Source organism: Trichomycterus rosablanca, chromosome 1 (assembly GCF_030014385.1).
Source record: "Trichomycterus rosablanca isolate fTriRos1 chromosome 1, fTriRos1.hap1, whole genome shotgun sequence".
NCBI classification, from domain to species: Eukaryota; Metazoa; Chordata; class Actinopteri; order Siluriformes; family Trichomycteridae; genus Trichomycterus; species Trichomycterus rosablanca.
In genome coordinates this window covers 77,733,601-77,755,180 of record NC_085988.1, presented here as the reverse complement: position 1 = coordinate 77,755,180, position 21,580 = coordinate 77,733,601, and the positions used below count along the sequence as shown (strand labels likewise).

Here is a 21,580-nt window from a genome sequence, read left to right as displayed (position 1 = left end):
ATACACATTGTACATTCGCTACACCCTACTTACTACACTACTACTTTATTTGTATTTGTATTAGTTTCTCTTCTTGCTTGTTAAACTACTGAAGACCAATAATTTCCCTCGGGATAAATAAAGTATCTATCTATCTCTATCTATATATTGCCTGTATATAGTCTTATAGTTTGTATATTTTTGTGTTTAATGTTTAATTAAAAACATTAAATTAAAATGAAACACAACATGCTTGTGCATTGTCTGCAACTTATACTGTACATTGCTTGTATACTGGATTTATACTAGAGAGATACCATAAGCCGGAACCAAATTCCTTGTGTGTATCCACATACTTGGCCACAAATCTGATTCTGATTCTGATTAATGCTGAAAGCAAGATATTCAAGATATCCCTGCTTGTTTAAACACGGGGCAGTTTTTAATAGCATGGCTGTATAAGAAGAGATTAAACATGCTACATCGACCTGCCTGCAGTCGAAAAAGTGTGGCACATTATAAAGAGCAAAATATGACAGTAAAGCACCAGAGTTTGTGCAACTAAAAACTTGTGTAAAAAAGAGCAGAAAACCTGCATCCAAAATTGGATAAATTGTTACTTTTCATGTATTCTTCTATTATTAATTCAATTTTAACTGATTTTTGGTATTTATAAAGATAATAAATATTTTATACTGTCTTGAGCTGAATTTTATTTTTATGTTTTAGGATTTTAACGTCATGTTTAACACTTTGGTTACATTCATGACAGGACAGGTAGTTACTCGTTACACAGGATTTATTAGTTTCAGTCTTTAACACCAAACACAGTCCTGGACAATTTTGTATCTCCAATTCACCTCACTCGCATGTCTTTGGACTGTGGGAGAAAACCGGAGCTCCCGGAGGAAACCCACACAGACACGGGGAGAACATGCAAACTCCACACAGAAAGGACCCTGACCACCCCAACTGGCTAGTACATTTTCTATATAATTGTAACTATTATTTTAATTATAAAATAAGTGATTTCAGTTTTATTTCTTCTAAGATCAGTACTTTTCCTGTTGGTTTGTTGGTAAAAATTTCCCTAATGGTTGTTGTTGTGTAGTCTTGTATTGTTGTATATGGTGTACTCCAGTCATACATCGATCATCCATGACATTAAAACCACCTCCTTGTTTCTACACTTACTGTCCATTTTATCAGCTCCACTTACCATATAGAAGCGCTTTGTAGTTTACCATTACTGACTGTAGTCCATCTGTTTCTCTGCATGCTTTGTTAGCTCCCTTTCACCCTGTTCTTCAATGGTCAGGACTCTCCCAGGACCACCACAGAGCAGGTATTATTTGGGTGGTGGATGATTCTCAGCACTGCACTGACACTGACATGGTGGTGGTGTGTTAGTGTGTGTTGTGCTGGTATGAGTGGATCAGACCCAGCAGCGCTGATGGAGTTTTTAAACACCTCACTGTCACTGCTGGACTGAGAATAGTCCACCAACCAAAAATATCCAGCCAACAGCGCCCCGTGGGCATTGTCCCGTGACCACTGATGAAGGTCTAGAAGATGACCAACTCAAACAGCAGCAATAGATGAGCGATCGTCTCTGACTTTAGATCTACAAGGTGGACCAACTAAGTAGGAGTGTCTAATAGAGTGGACAGTGAGTGGACACGGTATTTAAAAACTCCAGCAGTGCTGCTGTCTGACCCACTCATACCAGCACAACACACACTAACACACCACCACCATGTCAGTGTCACTGCAGTGCTGAGTATGGTCCACCATCTAAATAATACCTGCTCCGTGGTGGTCCTGACCATTGAAGAACAGGGTGAAAGCAGGCTACAAAGGTATGTAGAGAAACAGATGGACTACAGTCAGTAATTGTAGAACTACAAAGTGCTTCTGTATGGTAAGTGGAGCTGATAAAATGGACAGTGAGTGTAGAAACAAGGAGGTGGTTTTAATGTTATGGCTGATTTATGGTTAGTGTGGGTGTTGCAAGTTTGTGCTGGGTAAAATAATTTAAAAAAAATAGATATAAAACATGCCTGTGGTGCACATCTTTGTCTGGTTTATTATCAGCATTTCTATTAAAAAAAAATAAAATAAAAAATAATAATAATAATAATAACCAGCAACCGTTTTATTATCAAAAAAATCTATATTGTATAAAAGTATCCAAAGATCTACCCTTCGCTACCCAGAGTACAACTAAACTGACAGAATGTATTTTCACTAAACAGTCTTAGCAGTAATTTCATATTAAACAAAAAACAAACAAAAAGGCAATCGATCAACGTAGAGTCACCGGAATGTGCCATACTGACTCGTTTTTTCACATAGTACAAAGTAATGCAGATACTTTATATCCAACAAATAAATAACACATTCACATCATTCAGTAATGATCATGAAGGTCCCAAATGCAAAACCAAACCGTCCATCGTAATCCATTTAAACAATACAGTGTCGCTGATACACAAATAAAGATAAAAACAAACACAAACAAACAAATAAAATGTAAAAAAAAAATATTAATAATATTAATAATAATAATAAGGAAATGTCTGGGCAGCATTTTTACTTTTGGTTTCATGAAAACAACTTTGAGCACTTTGAGTATCCAGAACAACACAACAGTGTGTGTGAGCATCTAAAGAATACAGATATATATTTATTTATATAAATATATCACAACAAAATAGGCTAAAACTGGTATAAAAAACATTATTGGTTACAAAAGACATTTAATACCAAAAAGAAAAAGTTTATGCTTATAAACTTCAATAATTTAAACCATAATAATGAAAACAGAAAATACTCTCACATTTTTTCAAGCCCTGATCGAGCGTCCGTTCCTTTTTTTTTCTGCATCAGTAAGGAAGACGCTGTGATGCTTCCGGAAATTCACCAACCAAAATATAAATACTAAAAAAAAAAAAATATTCAGTACCCAGTGCGGCAACTCGAATAAGTTAGCATGGGAACATTTACACTTATTTACATAGAGAGTCTGTTAAATACATGAACACTTGTAACTGGGTGGAGACGAGACGTTCGGGTGGAACGAAGGCCGTGCAGGGAGAAGGCGAGTGGTAAGCGAGTGGTAGGTGAGTTGGCAGCAGGATCTCGGCACAGTGAAGCTGCAGAACAGACGACTAAATGCGCTCCTATACACAGTCATCGAGGCTCCAGCCGGCAAGACGTAGCAGCAGGTTGATGACATCTGAGCGAGGCGTGATGATTACTAAGGCTTAACGATCCACTCTGGTCCGCAGAGACGGACGCGGAAGGGTTTCAGTCGACGTCGCTGAGGTCGCTGCTCGGCTCGTCCTGTACCCGGCTCAGGTGGTTCATGGCACGCGTGAATGCCGTCTGAACGGCTTTGCGGATAGATGAGGTGCGGCCCTCCATCAGTTTGATCTTGTCGATAGTCTTGTCGATGCCAAGAGGGACCATTTTGGATTTAGGAAGCCATTGCCTACACAGAGAGCGTGAGAACGTTAGTGTAAGAACATAAAAAAAAAGCCACATGGCATCAACTACATTTTATATTCATCTGGTTATTAAACAAATGCATATTATAAATAAAAAAAAACAGTCGCCCCCTTTAGTATAGTTTCATTCATATATTGGGCACAATAAGAGATTAATAACAGCAAGTAAACATTTTTTTATTTAATTTATTTAAATAAATTATTTAATTTATTTTTTATTTAATTTTATTTAATAAAAATAAAAAAGTAATAATTGAACAGAACTAAAATAACATTATGATGTTGCAACATATTAGCACCTACAGCATGTTATTTTTTTAGTACCACTATAAGAATTTTTTTAATAATTCTAAAAAAGTAAATCCATGATCTTTCCATCCGCAATATCCTGGGTTTTTTTTTCTTTTTTTTTTATGAAAGATCTTCAAAAAGTTTCCACACTTTTTTACTGTATTTATTAAGAATTTTAAAAACAAATTACATGCATTTTCCCCAGCATCAAACCAACTTAGCCACTGATGCACCGCTTCTTTCACATCATCACCACATGAAAATTCTCTTTGAGCGGTGCAAAAAGGTGGAAATCAGATGGGGCTAAATCAGGACTATAAGCTCTCTCAGTCACAACCAATTACTACTCCCTCCCACCCTCACCCCACCGTTTCCAACCCAAATATAAAAGTGTGGAAACTTTTTGAAGATCCCTTGTGTATTAGGCACAATAAGAGATTAATTAAGTGCTGAGATTAAAACACCACACAGTACTGACTGACAGTGCTGACAGTCTATGCACACATAGTTTTATATTTTTTTTAACAGTTCAGGGTTTTATAACACAGTGAGAATCAGTTTCTCTTTGCCATGTCAGTGCTTCGCTTCAGTGATACATATAAACAATTCGTTTCATTGGCGGCGCTCTGAAAAGGTCAGGGGCAAACTGGGTCAGAATTAAATCAGATTCAAGTCTGAGTGCAGCGACAAGTGGTACCAACTGTACATTTGTGTGGTGAGCGGTATGCGGCCTAGCCGTGTCCATCAAAAGCAATTGCACATCCGGTGTATCGTGTGATTGCAGCCTGACATGAGGACTTTCCATAACATTCAGGAGTATGTCTGTGGGGATCTGTACCCACCCAATAAAAAGTGGTGTCATTCAGCTTTTAGAAATGAGTGTGGCTAAAACAAGTAATTCAAAGGGTTGTCCACATACTTATGGCCAGATCATGTAAGAACTATCCTGCCACTTTGAATGATCACATCCACTATTATTTAAAATGCTTAGTCCTAGAAGAAACCCATTTTTAAACTCTCACCAGCTGCGTTTGTTGTCGAAGAACAGGACGAGGAAGAGCTTCTCCTCCGACTTGTACTGCATTTGCTCCCCAATCCGCAGCACGTCCAGAGGGGGGATTGGAATGGACACCCCGTTGTGATGGCAGCCCACCCGAGGCATGTGTGGGTCGATTATCTATGAGAAACAAAGATGCAGAGGTTACAAATCTAATGCTTCTGATCCAAACGGAAGACATTGAACATTTATCCACGCATGTCTAGTCTATTAAAGAACGAGGAATTGGTTCAGACTAAAGTGATCAGTGATTTAACACAACATATTTTAGTTTTAAAAGGGGAAACGTGGCCACAGCAGTGAAATTTCACTTTACACTCTACAAAGTACAATAATAATAAGAATAGCTGCACAAGTTGTGACAAACTTTACTCATACAAACAAAGCCATATCTTATTTGGGCACCTGACCTTGAGCTTGTTGGACATCCCATTTCAAAAACACATTATATTGAAACAGAGTGACCTGTATATGATTGTTTCAGCTATAAAAACAGCCACTTTTCTAAAAAGGCTTTTCACAAACTTAAGTTTGTTTGTGGGAATTTGTGCCCATTCAGTAAAATATACTTTTGTCTATATAGTGTATCAATGCACCAATTCCAATCAGTGAATCTTTGAACTACTACTGAGTTTGATTAAAAAATATTAAAAGACGTGAAATGCTGCCATCTAGTGGATACAAATATGCTTACTGTCCTTATAATAGGACTCGAGTTTACATTTTTACATTTACATTTTCAGCATTTAGCAGACGCCTGTATCCAAAGCGACTTACATTACAGTATACAATACAGTTTGAGCAATTGAGGGTTAAGGGCCTTGCTCAAGGGCCCAACAGCAGCAACCTGGCGTTGGTGGGCTTGAACCAGTGACCTTCTGATTACTAGTCCAGTTCCTTAACCACTATGCTACGGCTTGCTGAGTTTAAACTGTCCTGGTCAAATTTGCCGTTCCGTGAAAGCAATTAACAGGGCGTTCTGTTGGGCAGTGATCTACAGTGCTAGTCCACAACCTCTGAGATGCGGGTTCGAATCTGGGCAGTGTTATTAGCCAACCAGACATCTATGTCTATGTCTAATGGGAAGTTGAAGCCCTGCAATAGATTACTGTCCAGAATATTCCTGCTTTGTGCCCAGTGTTTACCTGTGGACCATCCTGGTCACGACCCTGACCAGGATGAAACGGTCGATGAGGACAATCGCATAATTGAGCATATTTCACAAAAGAAACTATTAAAAATAAATGCCACACTTTTCTAACAATCCCACAACATGTGAAATTTTGCAAACAATTACATTAATTAATTTAATTTAATTAAATTAATTATGCATTAAAATGTTCCGAAGTTTGATTTTGGAAAGGATGTTAACTTCTATTTACGTAGATTTATTTATTTATTAGGATTTTAACATCATGTTTTACACACTTTGTTTACATTCATGACAGAAACAGTAGTTACTGGTTATACAAGATTCATCAGTTTAAGTTAAATATCAAACACAGTCATGGACAATTTTGTATCTCCAATTCACCTCACTTCTATGTCTTTGTACTCCTGGAGGAAACCCACACAGACACAGGGAGAACATGCAAACTCCACACAGAAAGGACTCGGACTGCTCCACCTAAGAAGGACCTTCTTGCTGCTACCCCCGAGCCACCGTGCTGCCCTGAATTTATGTTAAAGACCAACAAAACATGAATGTATAGAAACCCTTGCATGAGAATATACTAAGCCAATAAAATGTTTACAAATATTAGCGTCAAATTTGCACCTGAACGGCCGCTCAGGTGGTGCGGCGGTAAAATACACTAGCACACCAAAGCTGGGATTTCCAATACATCGTATCGAATCTCAGCTCTGCCATCCGGCTGGGCTGGACGGCCACATGAACAACGTTCGGCTGTTGTTCATCCAGGGAAGGGAGCCGGATAGGGACCTCATAACTGATGCAATTACGACCTCTGCTGGCTGATTGATGGCGTCTGCACAGAGTAGAGGAATAATGCTGATCAGGGTGTGGCTCTCTGTGCACAAGGCTGATCGCATATGAATTCGCCTCGTGCAGGTGAAAAGATGCAGTTGGCTACTGCACGTGTCAGAGGGGGCGTGTGTCAGTTCGCTCTCCTCAATCAGGGTGGGGATCAGCACCAGTAGAGAGGAAGCATAATGCAAATGGGTAAAAATTTGACACGCTTAAAAAAAACGGGAGAAAAGGGGAGAAAATGCATTTATTAAAAAATATATAACTAAATCGGTGGGATGAAGAGATTCCTCATCACGTTTAATTAAGTATTAAAGGAAAAGACTCTAAGACTCTAGACTAGACTATGTTATTAGAAAATAACACTGCACAATGAAAAATGGGAAATTTGAATAAATAAAATAGAATAAAAAAAACTGTTGCTATAGGATCCACTGTGCCAGTTATCTTTATAGAATTAACATGTCTGAAAGAACCATATGGTAATTATCTTCAAAACACGCCGACCACTTCATTAGCTTTAATTACTTAGTACACACACTTAATGACTCATGAGCTTCACCTATCATAGATATGCAGTTTGTGAAAATACAATAATTGACTATAGCTCTGTACACCCTTCCACCTTCTGTCAACAGAAAGACACCATCGTAGGAACCCTCACTGACCAGATACAGTGAATCGAACACGGTTTGTTTGTTTATTAGGATTTTAACGTCATGTTTTACACTTTGGTTACATTCATGACAGGAACGGTAGTTACTCATTACACAAGATTCATCAGTTCACAAGGATATATCAAACACAGTCATGGACAGTTTAGTGAATCCAGTTCACCTCACTTGCACGTCTTTGGACTGTGGGAGGAAACCGGAGCCCCAGAGGAAACCCACGTGGACATGGGGAGAACATGCAAACTCCACACAGAAAGGACCTGGACCGCCCCACCTGGGGATCGAACCCAGGACCTTCTTGCTGTGAGGTGAAATTGCTACCCACTTAGCCACCGTGCCGCTCGAAACTAACATGATCGTGTGTTGTTTGGATGTTGCTTTATCAGATCCACCAAAAGTGCTTAAACCTACTTGTCGCTTTATTAGGAACACAAGGTGACTCTGCTAACCATGCAGTGGTTGATATATAACTCTATACATAAAGGAATCTATTATCTATTAGAATCTACAATCTATTATTTGGTGTACAACCATGTTTACTAATAACTAACACAATACCATCAGGGTGCAAGTACTGTCTGTGGAAAGTTTAACATGGACCAGCACGTCCAAGGTGTGATTCTACCAGTGCACTGGACCCATTGTGGCCCTGACTAAGGTGAAGCGATGCTTATATGTAAGGCCATACCTCATTCACGGCCATGAAAGTCACGGCATGGACCATGAAATGAGCCGTGTCCCGTGCAATATGCAATTTGCTGTGAAATTCAAAACGTAAGGTTTGTGTTTAGCGATGTAACATTTTTAATTAGCGTAGTGTTTGAAATATGAGGCACAATATGCAATATGAGGCGGTCCTAGCAATCATATGGCAATTAAGTTAGTGTAGGAGACTTTTCTGTGGAGTAGTGTACTGATAATGTTTGATGTATGTGTTTACGTATTGAGTGCATTTTGTCCAAGTGTGCTTTTCTACACACGTGATCATCTTTGTGATGCACCTCAAAAGAACCAACCAGTAAAGTATTATGCTTCTGACAGTTTGTCTATGTACAGTGTATGTCTTTCTTTATAAACTCAGCAAACTCTTTTTTATATATATATATTTATATTTTCTTTATGCATTTTCTCCCCTTTTTCTCCTTTTTAGCGCGTCCAATTGCCCGAATGCATCATGCTTCCTCTCCACCAATGCCGATCCCTGCTCTGATATAGGAAAACGAAGCTAACCCACGCCCCCGCCGACACGTGGGCAGCATGCCGTATGCATTTTATCACCTGCACTTTGACGAGTTCAGTGCAGCTCAGCACTGTATACGGAGAGACACACCCTGAGAGCACAATTTTCTCATCTCGGTGCAGGCGCCATCAATCAGCCAGCAGAGTAATTGCACCAGTCATGGGAGAGAGACCCCATCCAGCTTAGTCCCGCCCATATCTGAACAACAGGCCAATCGTTGTTCATGTGGCCGCTCAGCCTTAGCCGGTAGGCAGAGCTGAGGTTCGATACGATGTATTCGAGATCCCAGCTCTGGTTCCAGCATGTGTTTTTACCGCTGCGCTACCTGAGCGACCAACTTAGCGAACTCTAAACATGCTCAGTTACACTAACAATTGGTTTGACAAAATGTCCAAGAAGTCAAAGTCTAAAGCAGCTAAAACACTAGTTGGGTAACTGAGTTTGGAAAACTCCCAACAAATGATGTGCACGGGGGTGGTGGGACACGGACATCATCTAATTTATGAGTGTAATTAATGACTGCTATGAAATTAATCACATTTTTCTGTGAATTTAGTACAGCCCCACTTATTTGTTTTAATAAAGTCATTAATTTATTAACAGATGTTTTGTATCCCACATGTGCACTTGGACAGAAGCAAAATCGCTTTAATTTCATTAAAAAACATTGGCAGGAACCACTAGTGCGTTATTTTTCCAAGGGTGTTAATAAGGAACACACACACAAACACACATTCACACTCACCAAGGCGGGGTAGGAGGGGTATCCGCTACATTTTGCCCAAACTAGCTTTAAAGGTTCCAACACAACTTTTGCAGCCTTAGCTGGCATCCAAAAATTGCTGCTGCCAACATCTATGAAAACAGAAAATATTGACAATGTGGTTATGAGGGTTGCAAGTGGAGCACAACACTACTAAAGTGGTGGTTATACAGAGTGTCACGGGCACACTGGGCATTTAGGTATCGGTAGCTTTACGCTGGTATTCAGAACAACTTACAAGTGACCAAATACAACACAAGCAATTGAACTGAAAATTAAGGACATTGCTCCAGGTCCCAAAAGTGGCAATGTGGTAGTAATGGGGCTTGAACCAGCAATCTGATCACTAATCTGATCTCCTAACCACCAAGCTACTACTGACAAAAAGTTCACAGATTGAATAGACATATTAAGACCAGCGCTCTGAAGTTTACACCATACAGCTGGTAATACCAGCATACATAATACAGAGGGTGGCTCTTTACTTTTTTGCTGCGCCCTCTTTTTTGCTGTGGTGTGCTGGGGTGGTGGCATCAAGGCTGGAGATGCCAACAAACTAAATAAGCTGGTCAGGAAAGCCAGTTCTGTTGTGGGTCTACAGCTGGACAGTCTGGAGGTAGTATGTGAGATGAGAACTAAGGACAAAATCAGGGCCATCCTGGATAATCCTTCTCACCCTCTCAATGGGGAACTATGGCGGCTGGGCAGTTCTTTCAGTCATAGACTAATTCCACCGAAGAGCAAGACGGAGCGCTTCAGACGTTCTTTTGTGCCAACTGCCATCAGACTGCATAACAACAGCAGAATACACAGGCTGTCCTCACACTGATGAGCCAGCTCCCCCCCTACAATAACTCAAGATCCCCCCACCCTTCTTCCCAGCACTGGACTCTACATTTCATTATACACACATATGGATATATTTACATATAGAATATATAGTGTTTTATTATATTGTTGTAATTACCACACTGTATAATAGTAATTGCATGGCATAGCTATTTTTTTCTATAATGTCCTTATTTTTGTATTTTATTCTACTCTTATTTTACTTATTCTATGTACTGTATTTACACTGTACTGGAGCTGCTGTTACACTCGAATTTCCCCCATGGGGATCAATAAAGGAATCTTATCTTATGTTATCTTTTGAAATCAGTGCAAATATTTAAAAAAGACATACACTGATCAGCCATAATATTAAAACCACCTGCCTAATTGGTAGATGTATAGGCCCCCCTTAGCCACCAAAACAGACCTGACCAATCGATATGTGGACACAACAAAATTCTCTGTGGTAATTCTCTATCTGGCACCAGTACGTTAGCAGCAGATCCTTCAATTCCGGTGATTTGAGAGGTGGAGCATTACGGGTCTGACTTGTGCATGTTCCGAATATCCAACAGATGCTTGACTGGATTGAGATCTGAGGAATCTGGAGGCCAAGTTCAACACCTTAAACTCTTTATCATTTCTCAAACCATTCCTGAACCATTTTTGAAGAGTAGCAGGGAGTATTATCAGCTGCCATTATGGAATACCTCTGCCATGAATAGGTACTTGGTTTGCAACGATGTTTAGGTAGATGGTACGTGGCAACTTAATATCCACTATTATTAATAATACAGTGGGGTCAAAAAGTATTTAGTCAGCCACTGATTGTGCAAGTTCTCCTACTTAGAAAGATGAGAGAGGTCTGTAATTTTCATCATAGCTACACTTCAACTATGAGAGACAAAATGAGAAAAAAAAAATCCAGGAAATCACATTGTAGGATTTTTAAAGAATTTATTTGTAAATTATGGTGGAAAATAAGTATTTGGTCAATAACAAAAGTTCAGCTCAATACTTTGTAACATAACCTTTGTTGGCAATGACAGAGGTCAAATGTTTCCTGTAAGTCTTCACCAGGTTTGCACACACTGTAGCTGGTATTTTGGCCCATTCCTCCATGCAGATCTCCTCTAGAGCAGTGATGTTTTGGGGCTGTCGCTGGGCAACACGGACTTTCAACTCCCTCCACAAATTTTCTCTGGGGTTGAGGTCTGGAGACTGGCTAGGCCACTCCAGGACCTTGAAATGCTTTTTACGGAGCCACTCCTTCGTTGCCCGAGCGGTGTGTTTGGGATCATTGTCATGCTGGAAGACCCAGCCACGTTCAATCTTCAATGCTCTCACTGATGGAAGGAGGTTTTGGCTTAAAATCTCACGATACATGGCCACGTTCATTCTTCCCTTAACACGGATCAGTCGTCCTGTCCCCTTCGCAGAAAAACAGCCCCAAAGCATGATGTTTCCACCCCCATGCTTCACAGTAGGTATGGTGTTCTTTGGTTTTTCTTCTTCCTCCAAACACGACGAGTTGAGTTTTTACCAAAAAGTTCCATTTTGGTTTCATCTGACCACATGATATTCTCCCAATCCTCTTCTGGATCATCCATATGCTCTCTGACAAACTTCAGATGGGCCTGGACATGTACTGGCTTAAGCAGGGGGACACGCCTGGCACTGCAGGATTTGAGTCCCTCTCGGCGTAGTGTGTTACTGATGGTAGCCTTTGTTACTTTGGTCCCAGCTCTCTGCAGGTCATTCATCAGGTCCCTCCGTGTAGTTCTGGGATTTTTGCTCACCGTTCTCATGATCATTTTGACCCCACGGGATGAGATCTTGACCCCAAGGAAGATTATCAATGGTCTTGTATGTCTTCCATTTTCTTACAATTGCTCCCACAGTTGATTTATTCACACCAACCCGCTTGCCTATTGTAGATTCACTCTTCCCAGCCTGGTGCAGGTCTACAATTTTCTTCCTGGTGTCCTTCGACAGCTCTTTGGTCTTGGCCATGGTTGACTGTTTGAGGCTGTGGACAGGTGTCTTTTATACAGATAACGAGGTCAAACAGGTGCCATTAATACAGGTAACGAGTGGAGGACAGAAGAGCTTCTTAAAGAAGAAGTTACAGGTCTATGAGAGCCAGAAATCTTGCTTGTTTGTTATTGACCAAATACTTATTTTCCACCATAATTTACAGATAAATTCTTTAAAAATCCTACAATGTGATTTCCTGGATTTTTTTTTTTCACATTTTGTCTCTCATAGACAAATTTTGTCTCTCATGTTTATGAAAATTACAGACCTCTCTCATCTTTCTAAGTAGGAGAACTTGCACAATCAGTGGCTGACTAAATACTTTTTGGCCCCACTGTATAATGTTCTTTAATATATAAAGTTCTTTATATATGCAGATCCCTGCTCTGACTGAGGAGAACGAAGCTTACCCACGCCCCCTCCGACACGTGAGCAGCATGCATCTTATCACCTACACTTTCGACGAGTGCAGTGCAGCTCAGCACTGTGTATGGAGAGACACACCCTGACAGCACTCTTTTCTCATCTCTGTGCAGGAACCATCAATCAGCCAGCAGAGGTCGTAATTGCACCAGTCATGAGAGAGAGACCTCATCCGGCTTAGTCCCGCCCATATCTGAACAACAGGCCAATCGTTGTTCATGTGGCCGCTCAGCCTAGCCAGTAGAGCTCAGATTCGATACGACGTATTCGAGATCCCAGCTCTGGTTCCAGAGTGTGTTTTACCGCTTCGCCACCTGAGCGGCCTGCTCCATGGTCCAGTTCTGATGCTCAGTGTATAGGGGACACCATGGTCAATCTGACCAGTCTGTTTGTGTTCATTCACCTTTATATCAAAGCAAGCGTGAAGGTTTAAAGAAATTTGTGCTACAAGCTGTTGAGTGGGACTGGACCAGACAGGATAGCCTTGGGTGCTCATAACCCTGCCACTGTCCTTCATTGGGCCACATTTGGTAGGTACTAACACTGCATACCATGAACGCCACACACGGGCTACCGATTTGGAAATGCTCGGCCCCAGTAATCTAGCCATTCTGTCATTACCCTTGTCTAATCAGTCATTATCCCTGCTTCCAAGACATCATCTTATTGCTTTTAGTGCGCTGGTCACACGTTCCCAACGATATTTAAAAGTTTAGTGGTGGCGCAGTGGTCTAACGTGCTAGCTCACCATTGCGGAGTGTTCAAACTAGACAATTTGAATCTTACCACCATTCGCAGCAACAGGAAGAGACCTCGTTCGACCTTCTCTGCCGTTTGAGGCAGAGAAGGTCGGACGAGGTCTCTTCCTGTTGCTCCCGCTATACGAGATCTCCTGGGATGTATTGGGGGGAGCATAGCTCTCTGTACGCGATACAGCTCTGTGTGGGGACCCAACACTGGCAGGTGATAAAAAAAGTCACAAATTGGGCATGTGCAGTTTCACAATTGGCAATCGGAAATAACTAGATTGGGAGACCTAGTGGCATTGATATTACTATCAAATAAAGTCAAACACCCTATAAAGTCAATACTAATCCATTTGGATTTCATAAACACCCTAATCTACACTCCTAAATCCTATCCATACAGTATTTAAAGATTGTATAATAAATAATGTATAAATATAAACCATAGGCTGGTTTATCAAGTAATACTAATGTAATATTAGTATTACAATAGACAACCAAATGAAACAGCACTGATGCTACTTGCATTATTCTCAGAGAGTTTATCACAATACTGATACACTTTCTATGACCCAATCCTACTAACAAGGAATGATTACAATTTTGTGGCTGTTTTCCCAGTCTGAAACAACTAAAGGTTATTAAATATACCAGCAAACCAGCCACCAGCACTGACGAAAACGTTTGTGTAGGTGTACGGCACGCACTAAGACCTTAAACTGTGCAGAGTATAAGAAAAATCCACTATGTGAATGATTGAGCCTAATATTTAATAATATAAACACATTCAGAACTGCGGTTGCTGGACCGAGGCTGATAGCTTCCTACTCACCAGCAGCGAGTCTAGCAGCTTTGGCGAAGTTCCCATTCTCAATGCAAGTGATTAGCTCGCTTTTGTCGTCCACAGTGTTCCTCCTCACCAGAGCCGGCTTTCCTTTCCCACACGTTACAAAACTGCTAATAGAAAAAAAGAGAAATATTAATATTAATATTGTGGGGCTCTTTGATCTGTCATGTGTAATGCAGACATACACAAAATGCCAGACTATAAATCACTGATTCATTGATGGACCAGCTGACCAACAATCCCATTTAAAAAACAAATGTGATCCTTATAGTTATATCAGCAGTAGGGCTGCCACTAACGACTATTTTTCTTTCGATTAATCTATAGACTATTTTGTCGATTAATCTAAACGATTAATTTCCTCCAAATAATTTCATTCAGAATCTCATTTAAGCATCTTTTATTTTAACAATAAACTGTATGGCATAATAATATGGTACAAAACTAAATGTACACAGGGTTTATGTCCACATTATCAAATTCTCAAGTGCTCCATATTAAACAAAGTGCAGCACGTGTTTATGGCATTCTGTACACAAAGCAATGTGCTTAAACTTATAACAGAAATAAAATAGTTAGAGGTGGGCACGTCTCATTAAGTACAATGTACAGTAACAACAGAATGAGCCCCAATTCTAACTTACACATTCACTCAAAACTTACTTCAAATTATAAGCGATGTAAACAAAGTGGTAAGTGTTTCACATGAGAAGCTTTTTGCGCTCTAAGTGACGCGGCAACCGCAAAAAACGTAAGCCCAATGGAGCAAAAGTGTGCAGTGCGTGTTTCTTGTCACGTGAATGCGCCCTAAGAAATACGATATTCCAAGACCTCAAAATGAAGAAGCTTAATGAAACAATATAAACGTGTAAAATTGTGCTAGTGCTGCTGTGTAGTACGCAACAAGTAGTGCTGAGAGAAATCAATCGTTATATGAACAGGGGAGTTGTAGAAATTAAAAGGGATAATTTATAAACAGTTTTAAAAACGATGCATCAATGTAAAATATTAATGTCGATGCATTTTTAGCGTTGACATCATTGATTAGGTCGACCAATTGTGGCAGCCCTAAACAGCAGCCACTCTTCTAGGAAGACATCTCACATGGCTTAGAAGTAAAATTCCTCAAATAAAAAAAAGCAAATTCCTCGTATGTGTAACATACCTGGCGAAATAAAGTGATTCTGATTCTGAAGTATGTCTGTGGGAATTTGTGCCCACTTGGTCAAAAGAGCATTTGTATGGCTGGGCACTGATGTTTCTCAAGAAAATCTCAATTGATGTTCCAGTTCTTTCTGGGGTAAGGTCAGGGCTCTGGAGTTTCTTTAAACCTTTAAGCTTTCTTCATGTCTTTTTAGAGCTTGCTTTGCGCACAAGGGCACGGGCATGCTGGAACAGGACAGGGTCTTCCCTAAACTGCTGACTTATTGACCAACAATTAGTACTGAAGTCAAAGTCATTTGTCCCCAAGTTCAACCTGTAAACAAGTCAGCTCAGACTAACATCTACGCTGAATCGCTATGCTACTTCAAATACCTCTTTTTACCACATGGTACTGTACACTACGGTTTGTTTTTAAATCATGATGCCCCCTACTGTGACCCCTACTGTATTTAAATACACATGCTAAATTTGGCTACCTTTCTAGACCAGGTACCAAATTTACTGAACGGGCTGAATGGGTGAAAAGTAGCAATACACATTTTGATTGGTCAAATGTAAAAGTCACAGAACCATCACAAAAGTGAGACCATACAGGCACGGTATTTAAAACCCATTCATTTTCTTTCTAGTGCAGCAAACTTTAACAAATTTAGTGTTCTACATCAAAAATGGAAAACCTTAAGAACGGCTTTTGGTCGGCTGACAAGGTGCCAATTGTTATCACAGTGTGGTCTGAATATGAAGTGACAAAAAGAACCTTTAGTCTAACACTGGAAATTAATTGGGGTACCAGAGCTCAGCAAAACGGTGCTGTGGGAGGGAAAAACTCAAACAGGACAAAAGAACTAGAGGACTAAAGTACTTTTTAGTCTCCGAGCCTCTTGCTGTCTTGTCTTGAGTCTTCAAAAACCAGCTGTAACATTAGCCACTCTTTTGAAAACTCTTCTTCCAAGACTTTGAAATATTTAAGTGGGAATTTGTGCTTATTTAGTCAAAAAAGCATCTGTATGGCCGGGCACTGATGTTGGTCAGGAAAGCCTCGATTGATGTTCCAGTTCCAAAGCTGTTCAGTGGGGCTGAGGTCAGAGCTCTGTATAGGACATGGGACTATAGCTATAACATTATTAATAAGACAGTGCCCAGCCATACAAATGCTCTTTTGACAGCATGAGCACCAATTCCCACAGACATACTTCTGTGGCTGTTGTTATAGCTCACAAGAAAGATCACACAAAGGTCACGCTTTGTTAATACCATTTGTTTTTGAAATGGGATGTCCAACAAGCTTGTGGTCTGGTGTCCTAATACTTATGGTCATATAGTGTAGTTGTCTGAGATGTTTATGTTGCTTTGTAATAATCCACCGGATCAAAAGCTCTTTTAAAGGCCTCATTAAGTGAAATAGTGTCAGTTTGCATACTGTTGTGTACAGAATATTGATTTATGTGTTTGTACCTGGTGGTACCCAGCAGACTGCCGCTGGACGAGATGCTGGATTCAGAGACGCACCTACGGCGAGGCTCCTGCTGCCTACTGGGACTCAAATCCGGCTCCTGATCCAAAAAACCATTCGACAAGTCTGACAGGCAATGAGAAAGACAACGAGAGAAGAAAAAGAGGGTCAACTTGCATAATAAAATGTGCAGTAAGCATGGTGGGCCCTCTCTTTAACGTTTCCTCTTACTCTTATAGCTATGGCTTATACAGAAGGTAAAACATTTTTGCAAAGCAGAAATAGAGCAAAATAGAGCAAAAATAGAGCAAAAATAGAGCAAAAACCTCAGAAAAGCAAAATTAATAATGAAAATAAGAATTTGGTACCCATAGTACCCTAAAAACTCATCTTGTTATGCTTTTGAAAAGTGGCAATATACGATACAATAAAGTGTAAACTTAACAAAGTACAATGGCAGGCCACTGCTCGTATTTGGCAGAATCTCACAGTCACATACCCAGATCAACCACACAGCAGCATAAAATCATAACTGCTGCTTACCTGAGCTTTTCTTCTTCAAATTGTTTGTTTGTTTATTAGGATTTTAACGTCATGTTTTACACTTTGGTTACGTTCATGACAGGAACGGTAGTTACTCATCAGTTCACAAGGTTATATCAAACACAGTCATGTACAATTTGGTATCTCCAATTCACCTCACTTGCACATCTTTGGACTGTGGGAGGAAACCGGAGCACCTGGAGGAAACCCACTCGGACACAGGTTGAACATGCAAAATCCACACAGAAAGGACCCGGACCGCTCCACCTGGGGATCGAACACTCCTGATCGAACCTTCATGCTGTGAGGCGACAGTGCTACCCACTTAGCCACCGTGCAGCCAATATTTGCGATATACTGCCCAGCCCTAACCCATAGTACAATGAAGTAAGTCAATCAATCCATTTCTAAAAGCTCTAGGACTCCACCAACCTACAGTGAGAGTGAAAAATATATACAAGTGCTTAAAGACAACTCATTTAAGAAGACCCCAGAGAAAAAAATCTAAAGATCTGGAGACTTTTCAAGTATCAGCTACAGTAACTGTTCATGACAGTACAATTATTAAAAGACAGCATGAAGGAAACCACTGCTAAATAAGCCAAATATCAATGCTTGTCTTGTGTAGAATTAGCAAAAAACATCAAATAAAAAGCACCTGAATGATCCCCAAACATTTTAGAATAAGGGTCTAAGGATCGATGCCACAAAACTAGAATTTTTAAACTCCAAGGGTCTTACTGTATCCAGCAAAAGCAAGCAATGCATATTGATGCTCAAACATAATGATGGTGGTTTAATAGTGTACTTGGTTAAGATTCCGTCCATGAGCTGAAGCTGAGGTCTGACTGGCTTATAGTACAGGACAACAATCCAGAACACAAAAGCAGGTTTAACGCTCAGTGGAAAATAAAAGTTTTAGGGTTGCCTAGTCAGAAAAAGTGCAATCAATAGGGATGCGACGATGCACCACAAGACAGTTAAAAATCGATTCACATGTGTAACAATTCAAATCGGTTTACATGTATAATGAATCAATATTTACTTTAAACAGCAGAGGGCACTGGCGCTATTCACCTTGCCTGGTTGACGTCACTACAGGGTTGCCAGGTTCGGAATTTTTCAGCCAAATTTATTTATTTATTTGTATTATTAATTTATTTATTTAATGTGGGATTTATTTAATGTATTTCATGTTTTTTTTACACAAAAAGGGAAATATGCAGCATTGTTTTGCATAGTTTGTACCTACCTCAGAAATAAAAGGGCATTCATTATTTAGATAAATAAAGGATAAGCACAAATACAGCATTTTATTTTCTTTTTTAAAGAGAAATAATAAAAGGAAACTTCATACTGTCATAATTTGTCTTCAATTTCATTTTATTTATTGAAAAAAATCATATCGTGAACCCAGTATCGTGAATCGCATCGCATCGCGGGTAGAGTGTATCGTTACATCCCTAGCAATCAATGTAAAAGATGTGCTGCTATTTTTAAGTACCTGGCCGTTTGGTGGGCAGCTCCTCTTCCATGTCTATGTCCCGGCTGCCGCTGTGTGATCTCTTCCTGGTGTGGAGCAGCGTCTCTAGTCGAGGGATCACCACGGACAAGATGGTCTTCGCTCCCAACTGTGCTTCCTCGACCCCGGTGCCTTTCTGTGGGCTCGTGCTTTTGGACTTGCCAAACAGCACAGATGTGCGTCTGTTTACAGGGGTGGAGGGTTCGGCCAAGGTGGACGTGGCAACCACGCTCACATCCGCTTCGTCCAGCAGCAGCCGGTCTCGCGAGTGTCCGTTCAGTATCTCAGTGTGGTCGAGTTTTTCAGGCCACTGTTGATCAGAATTAAGTTCAACTGGCTTCAGCGTCGGTGGCTCTGATGGACCATCTGACTGAATGACAGGAGGGTGGGAATCTGAGGGCTCCAGCCTTGGAGGAACCGACTGGTCAACTGTGGAAAAAAAAGAGAATAAAGAATGGTTGTTTACACTGGCATATTTTGGGGCATTTAGTGGATGTTTTTTTACCAATATTGCTTTGTATGTTTAATATACACTGATCAGCCATTACATTAAAACCACCTCCTTGTTTCTACACTCACTGTCCATTTTATCAGCTCCACTTACCATATAGAAGCACTTTGTAGTTCTACAATTACTGACTGTAGTCCATCTGTTTCTCTGCATGCTTTGTTAGCCCCCTTTCATGCTGTTCTTCAATGGTCAGGACCCCCAAAGGACCAGCACAGAGCAGGTATTATTTGGGTGGTGGATAATTCTCAGCACTGCATTGACACTGACATGGTGGTGGTGTGTTAGTGTGTGCTGTGCTGGTATGAGTGGATCAGACACTGGAGTGTGCTGGTATGAGTGGATCAGACACAGCAGCGCTGCTGGAGTTTTTAAACACCTCACTGTAACTGCTGGACTGAGAATAGTCCACCAACCAAAAATATCCAAAAACAGCGCCCCATGGGCAGCGTCCTATGACCACTGATGAAGGTCTAGAAGATGACCAACTCAAACAGCAGCAATAGATGAGCGATCGTCTCTGACTTTACATCTACAAGGTGGACCAACTAGGTAGGAGTGTCTAATAGAGTGGACAGTAAGTGGACATGGTATTTAAAAACTCCAGCAGTGCTGCTGTGTCTGATCCACTCATACCAGCACAACACACACTAACACACCACCACCATGTCAGTGTCACTGCAGTGCTAAGAATGATCCAACACCCAAATAATACCTGCTCTGTGGTGGTCATGTAGGGGTCCTGACCATTGAAGAACAGGGTGAAAGCAGGCTTAAAAAAAAGTATGTAGAGAAACAGATGGACTACAGTCAGTAATTGTAGAACTACAAAGTGCTTCTATATGGTAAGTGGAGCTGATAAAATGGACAGTGAGTGTAGAAACCATGAGATGGTTTTAATGTTATGGCTGATCAGTGGATATATAATTGTAATATACATACTTTAATATAAAAGTATTATAATAATTCATTCATTTATAGTCTGTTTTGTAAAATTCACAGGACGAAAGTTGGAAACACTATGGGCTGTTCAACAGTCCATCACAGGGCAAACACACACACAGACACACACCCACGCACTCTTAGGCCGCATTCAATTAGAAGCAGCAAAACTGCTTTTTTTGCACCGGCTGTGCCATTGTTTTCTATGGAGTGTGGCGGTGCTGCTTAGCTTGCCACAGACTTCACCTGATTGAACTTTGACCCAGTTTGCTGCTGAACTTTTCAGAGCACCTCCAATGAGACGAACTGTTTGATATGACAAAGTAAAAGCGACTCAGGCAGTAAGAACAACACTTAACGTGAATAAACTGTCACTTATTGTATTACAACGATGACCAAGGAATTTAATCAGAGGAGAAAACATATGACCAGTAATAATCAGGATAAGTTTAGTGTCCTATTAAACCACATTAAGCTTTAACGATAAGCTTTTTAAACTGATTCAGAAAAGCTGATTCTCATAATTTCTCAGCACCTTGAGCTATAACATGTCTAAAAGTGAAACAGGAGGAAAATACAGCCAAACATGGATGTATGTGGACGCTTTCAGGATGGATTTGACGATTATTTTACACAAATGCAAATTTGTGTCGTGGTGCACTTTGATGACGTTTTACCACACCGCTCAAGCCAAGCACTGAACAAAGCGGCGATTGGCGCTGAGGTTCACAATTTTGCCGCTGTGGGCAAAAAACTCGACCCCAGGATCTTCTTGCTGTGAGGCAACAGTGCTACCCACCGAGCCATGATGACGCTCTTTATAACTATGTACGGACACACATTTTGTTTGTTGTGGATTGGATTAGACAGTCAGCCTCACTATGGACATTTAATAAACCCCCCAAAATTCCAAATCTTAAGTAGGTTGAGGTGGCAACTGGAGGTACAGAGTTCCTCTACTCCAAACACATGAATCCACATCATAATGGAACCTGCTTTGTCACGCTGGCACAAACTACTGTCAAAGCGCCAAGCATATAATTCATTTTTTTAAACTGATTTTA

The 21,580-nt window shown here is 40.5% G+C and overlaps 1 protein-coding gene across 5 annotated transcripts in view; it reads right to left on the bottom strand.

Moving 5' to 3' along the window:
* Positions 1–2,040: 2,040 nt before the first annotated feature.
* brd1a (bromodomain containing 1a) overlaps positions 2,041–21,580 on the bottom strand; it is a 42,312-nt gene continuing 22,772 nt past the window's right edge. For 2 of the 5 annotated variants that reach the window (XM_062996455.1, XM_062996457.1), the window contains exons 8-13: positions 19,049–19,495; positions 17,004–17,127; positions 14,370–14,494; positions 9,483–9,592; positions 4,802–4,956; positions 2,041–3,472 (exon numbers count right to left, since the gene is read on the bottom strand). In XM_062996455.1, coding sequence (XP_062852525.1) covers positions 3,289–3,472; positions 4,802–4,956; positions 9,483–9,592; positions 14,370–14,494; positions 17,004–17,127; positions 19,049–19,495 — 1,145 coding nt within the window. In that variant the 3' untranslated portion in view covers positions 2,041–3,288. The remainder of the gene's footprint in view (positions 3,473–4,801; positions 4,957–9,482; positions 9,593–14,369; positions 14,495–17,003; positions 17,128–19,048; positions 19,496–21,580) is intronic. The other 3 variants (XM_062996456.1, XM_062996458.1, XM_062996459.1) reach the window with 3 other exon arrangements.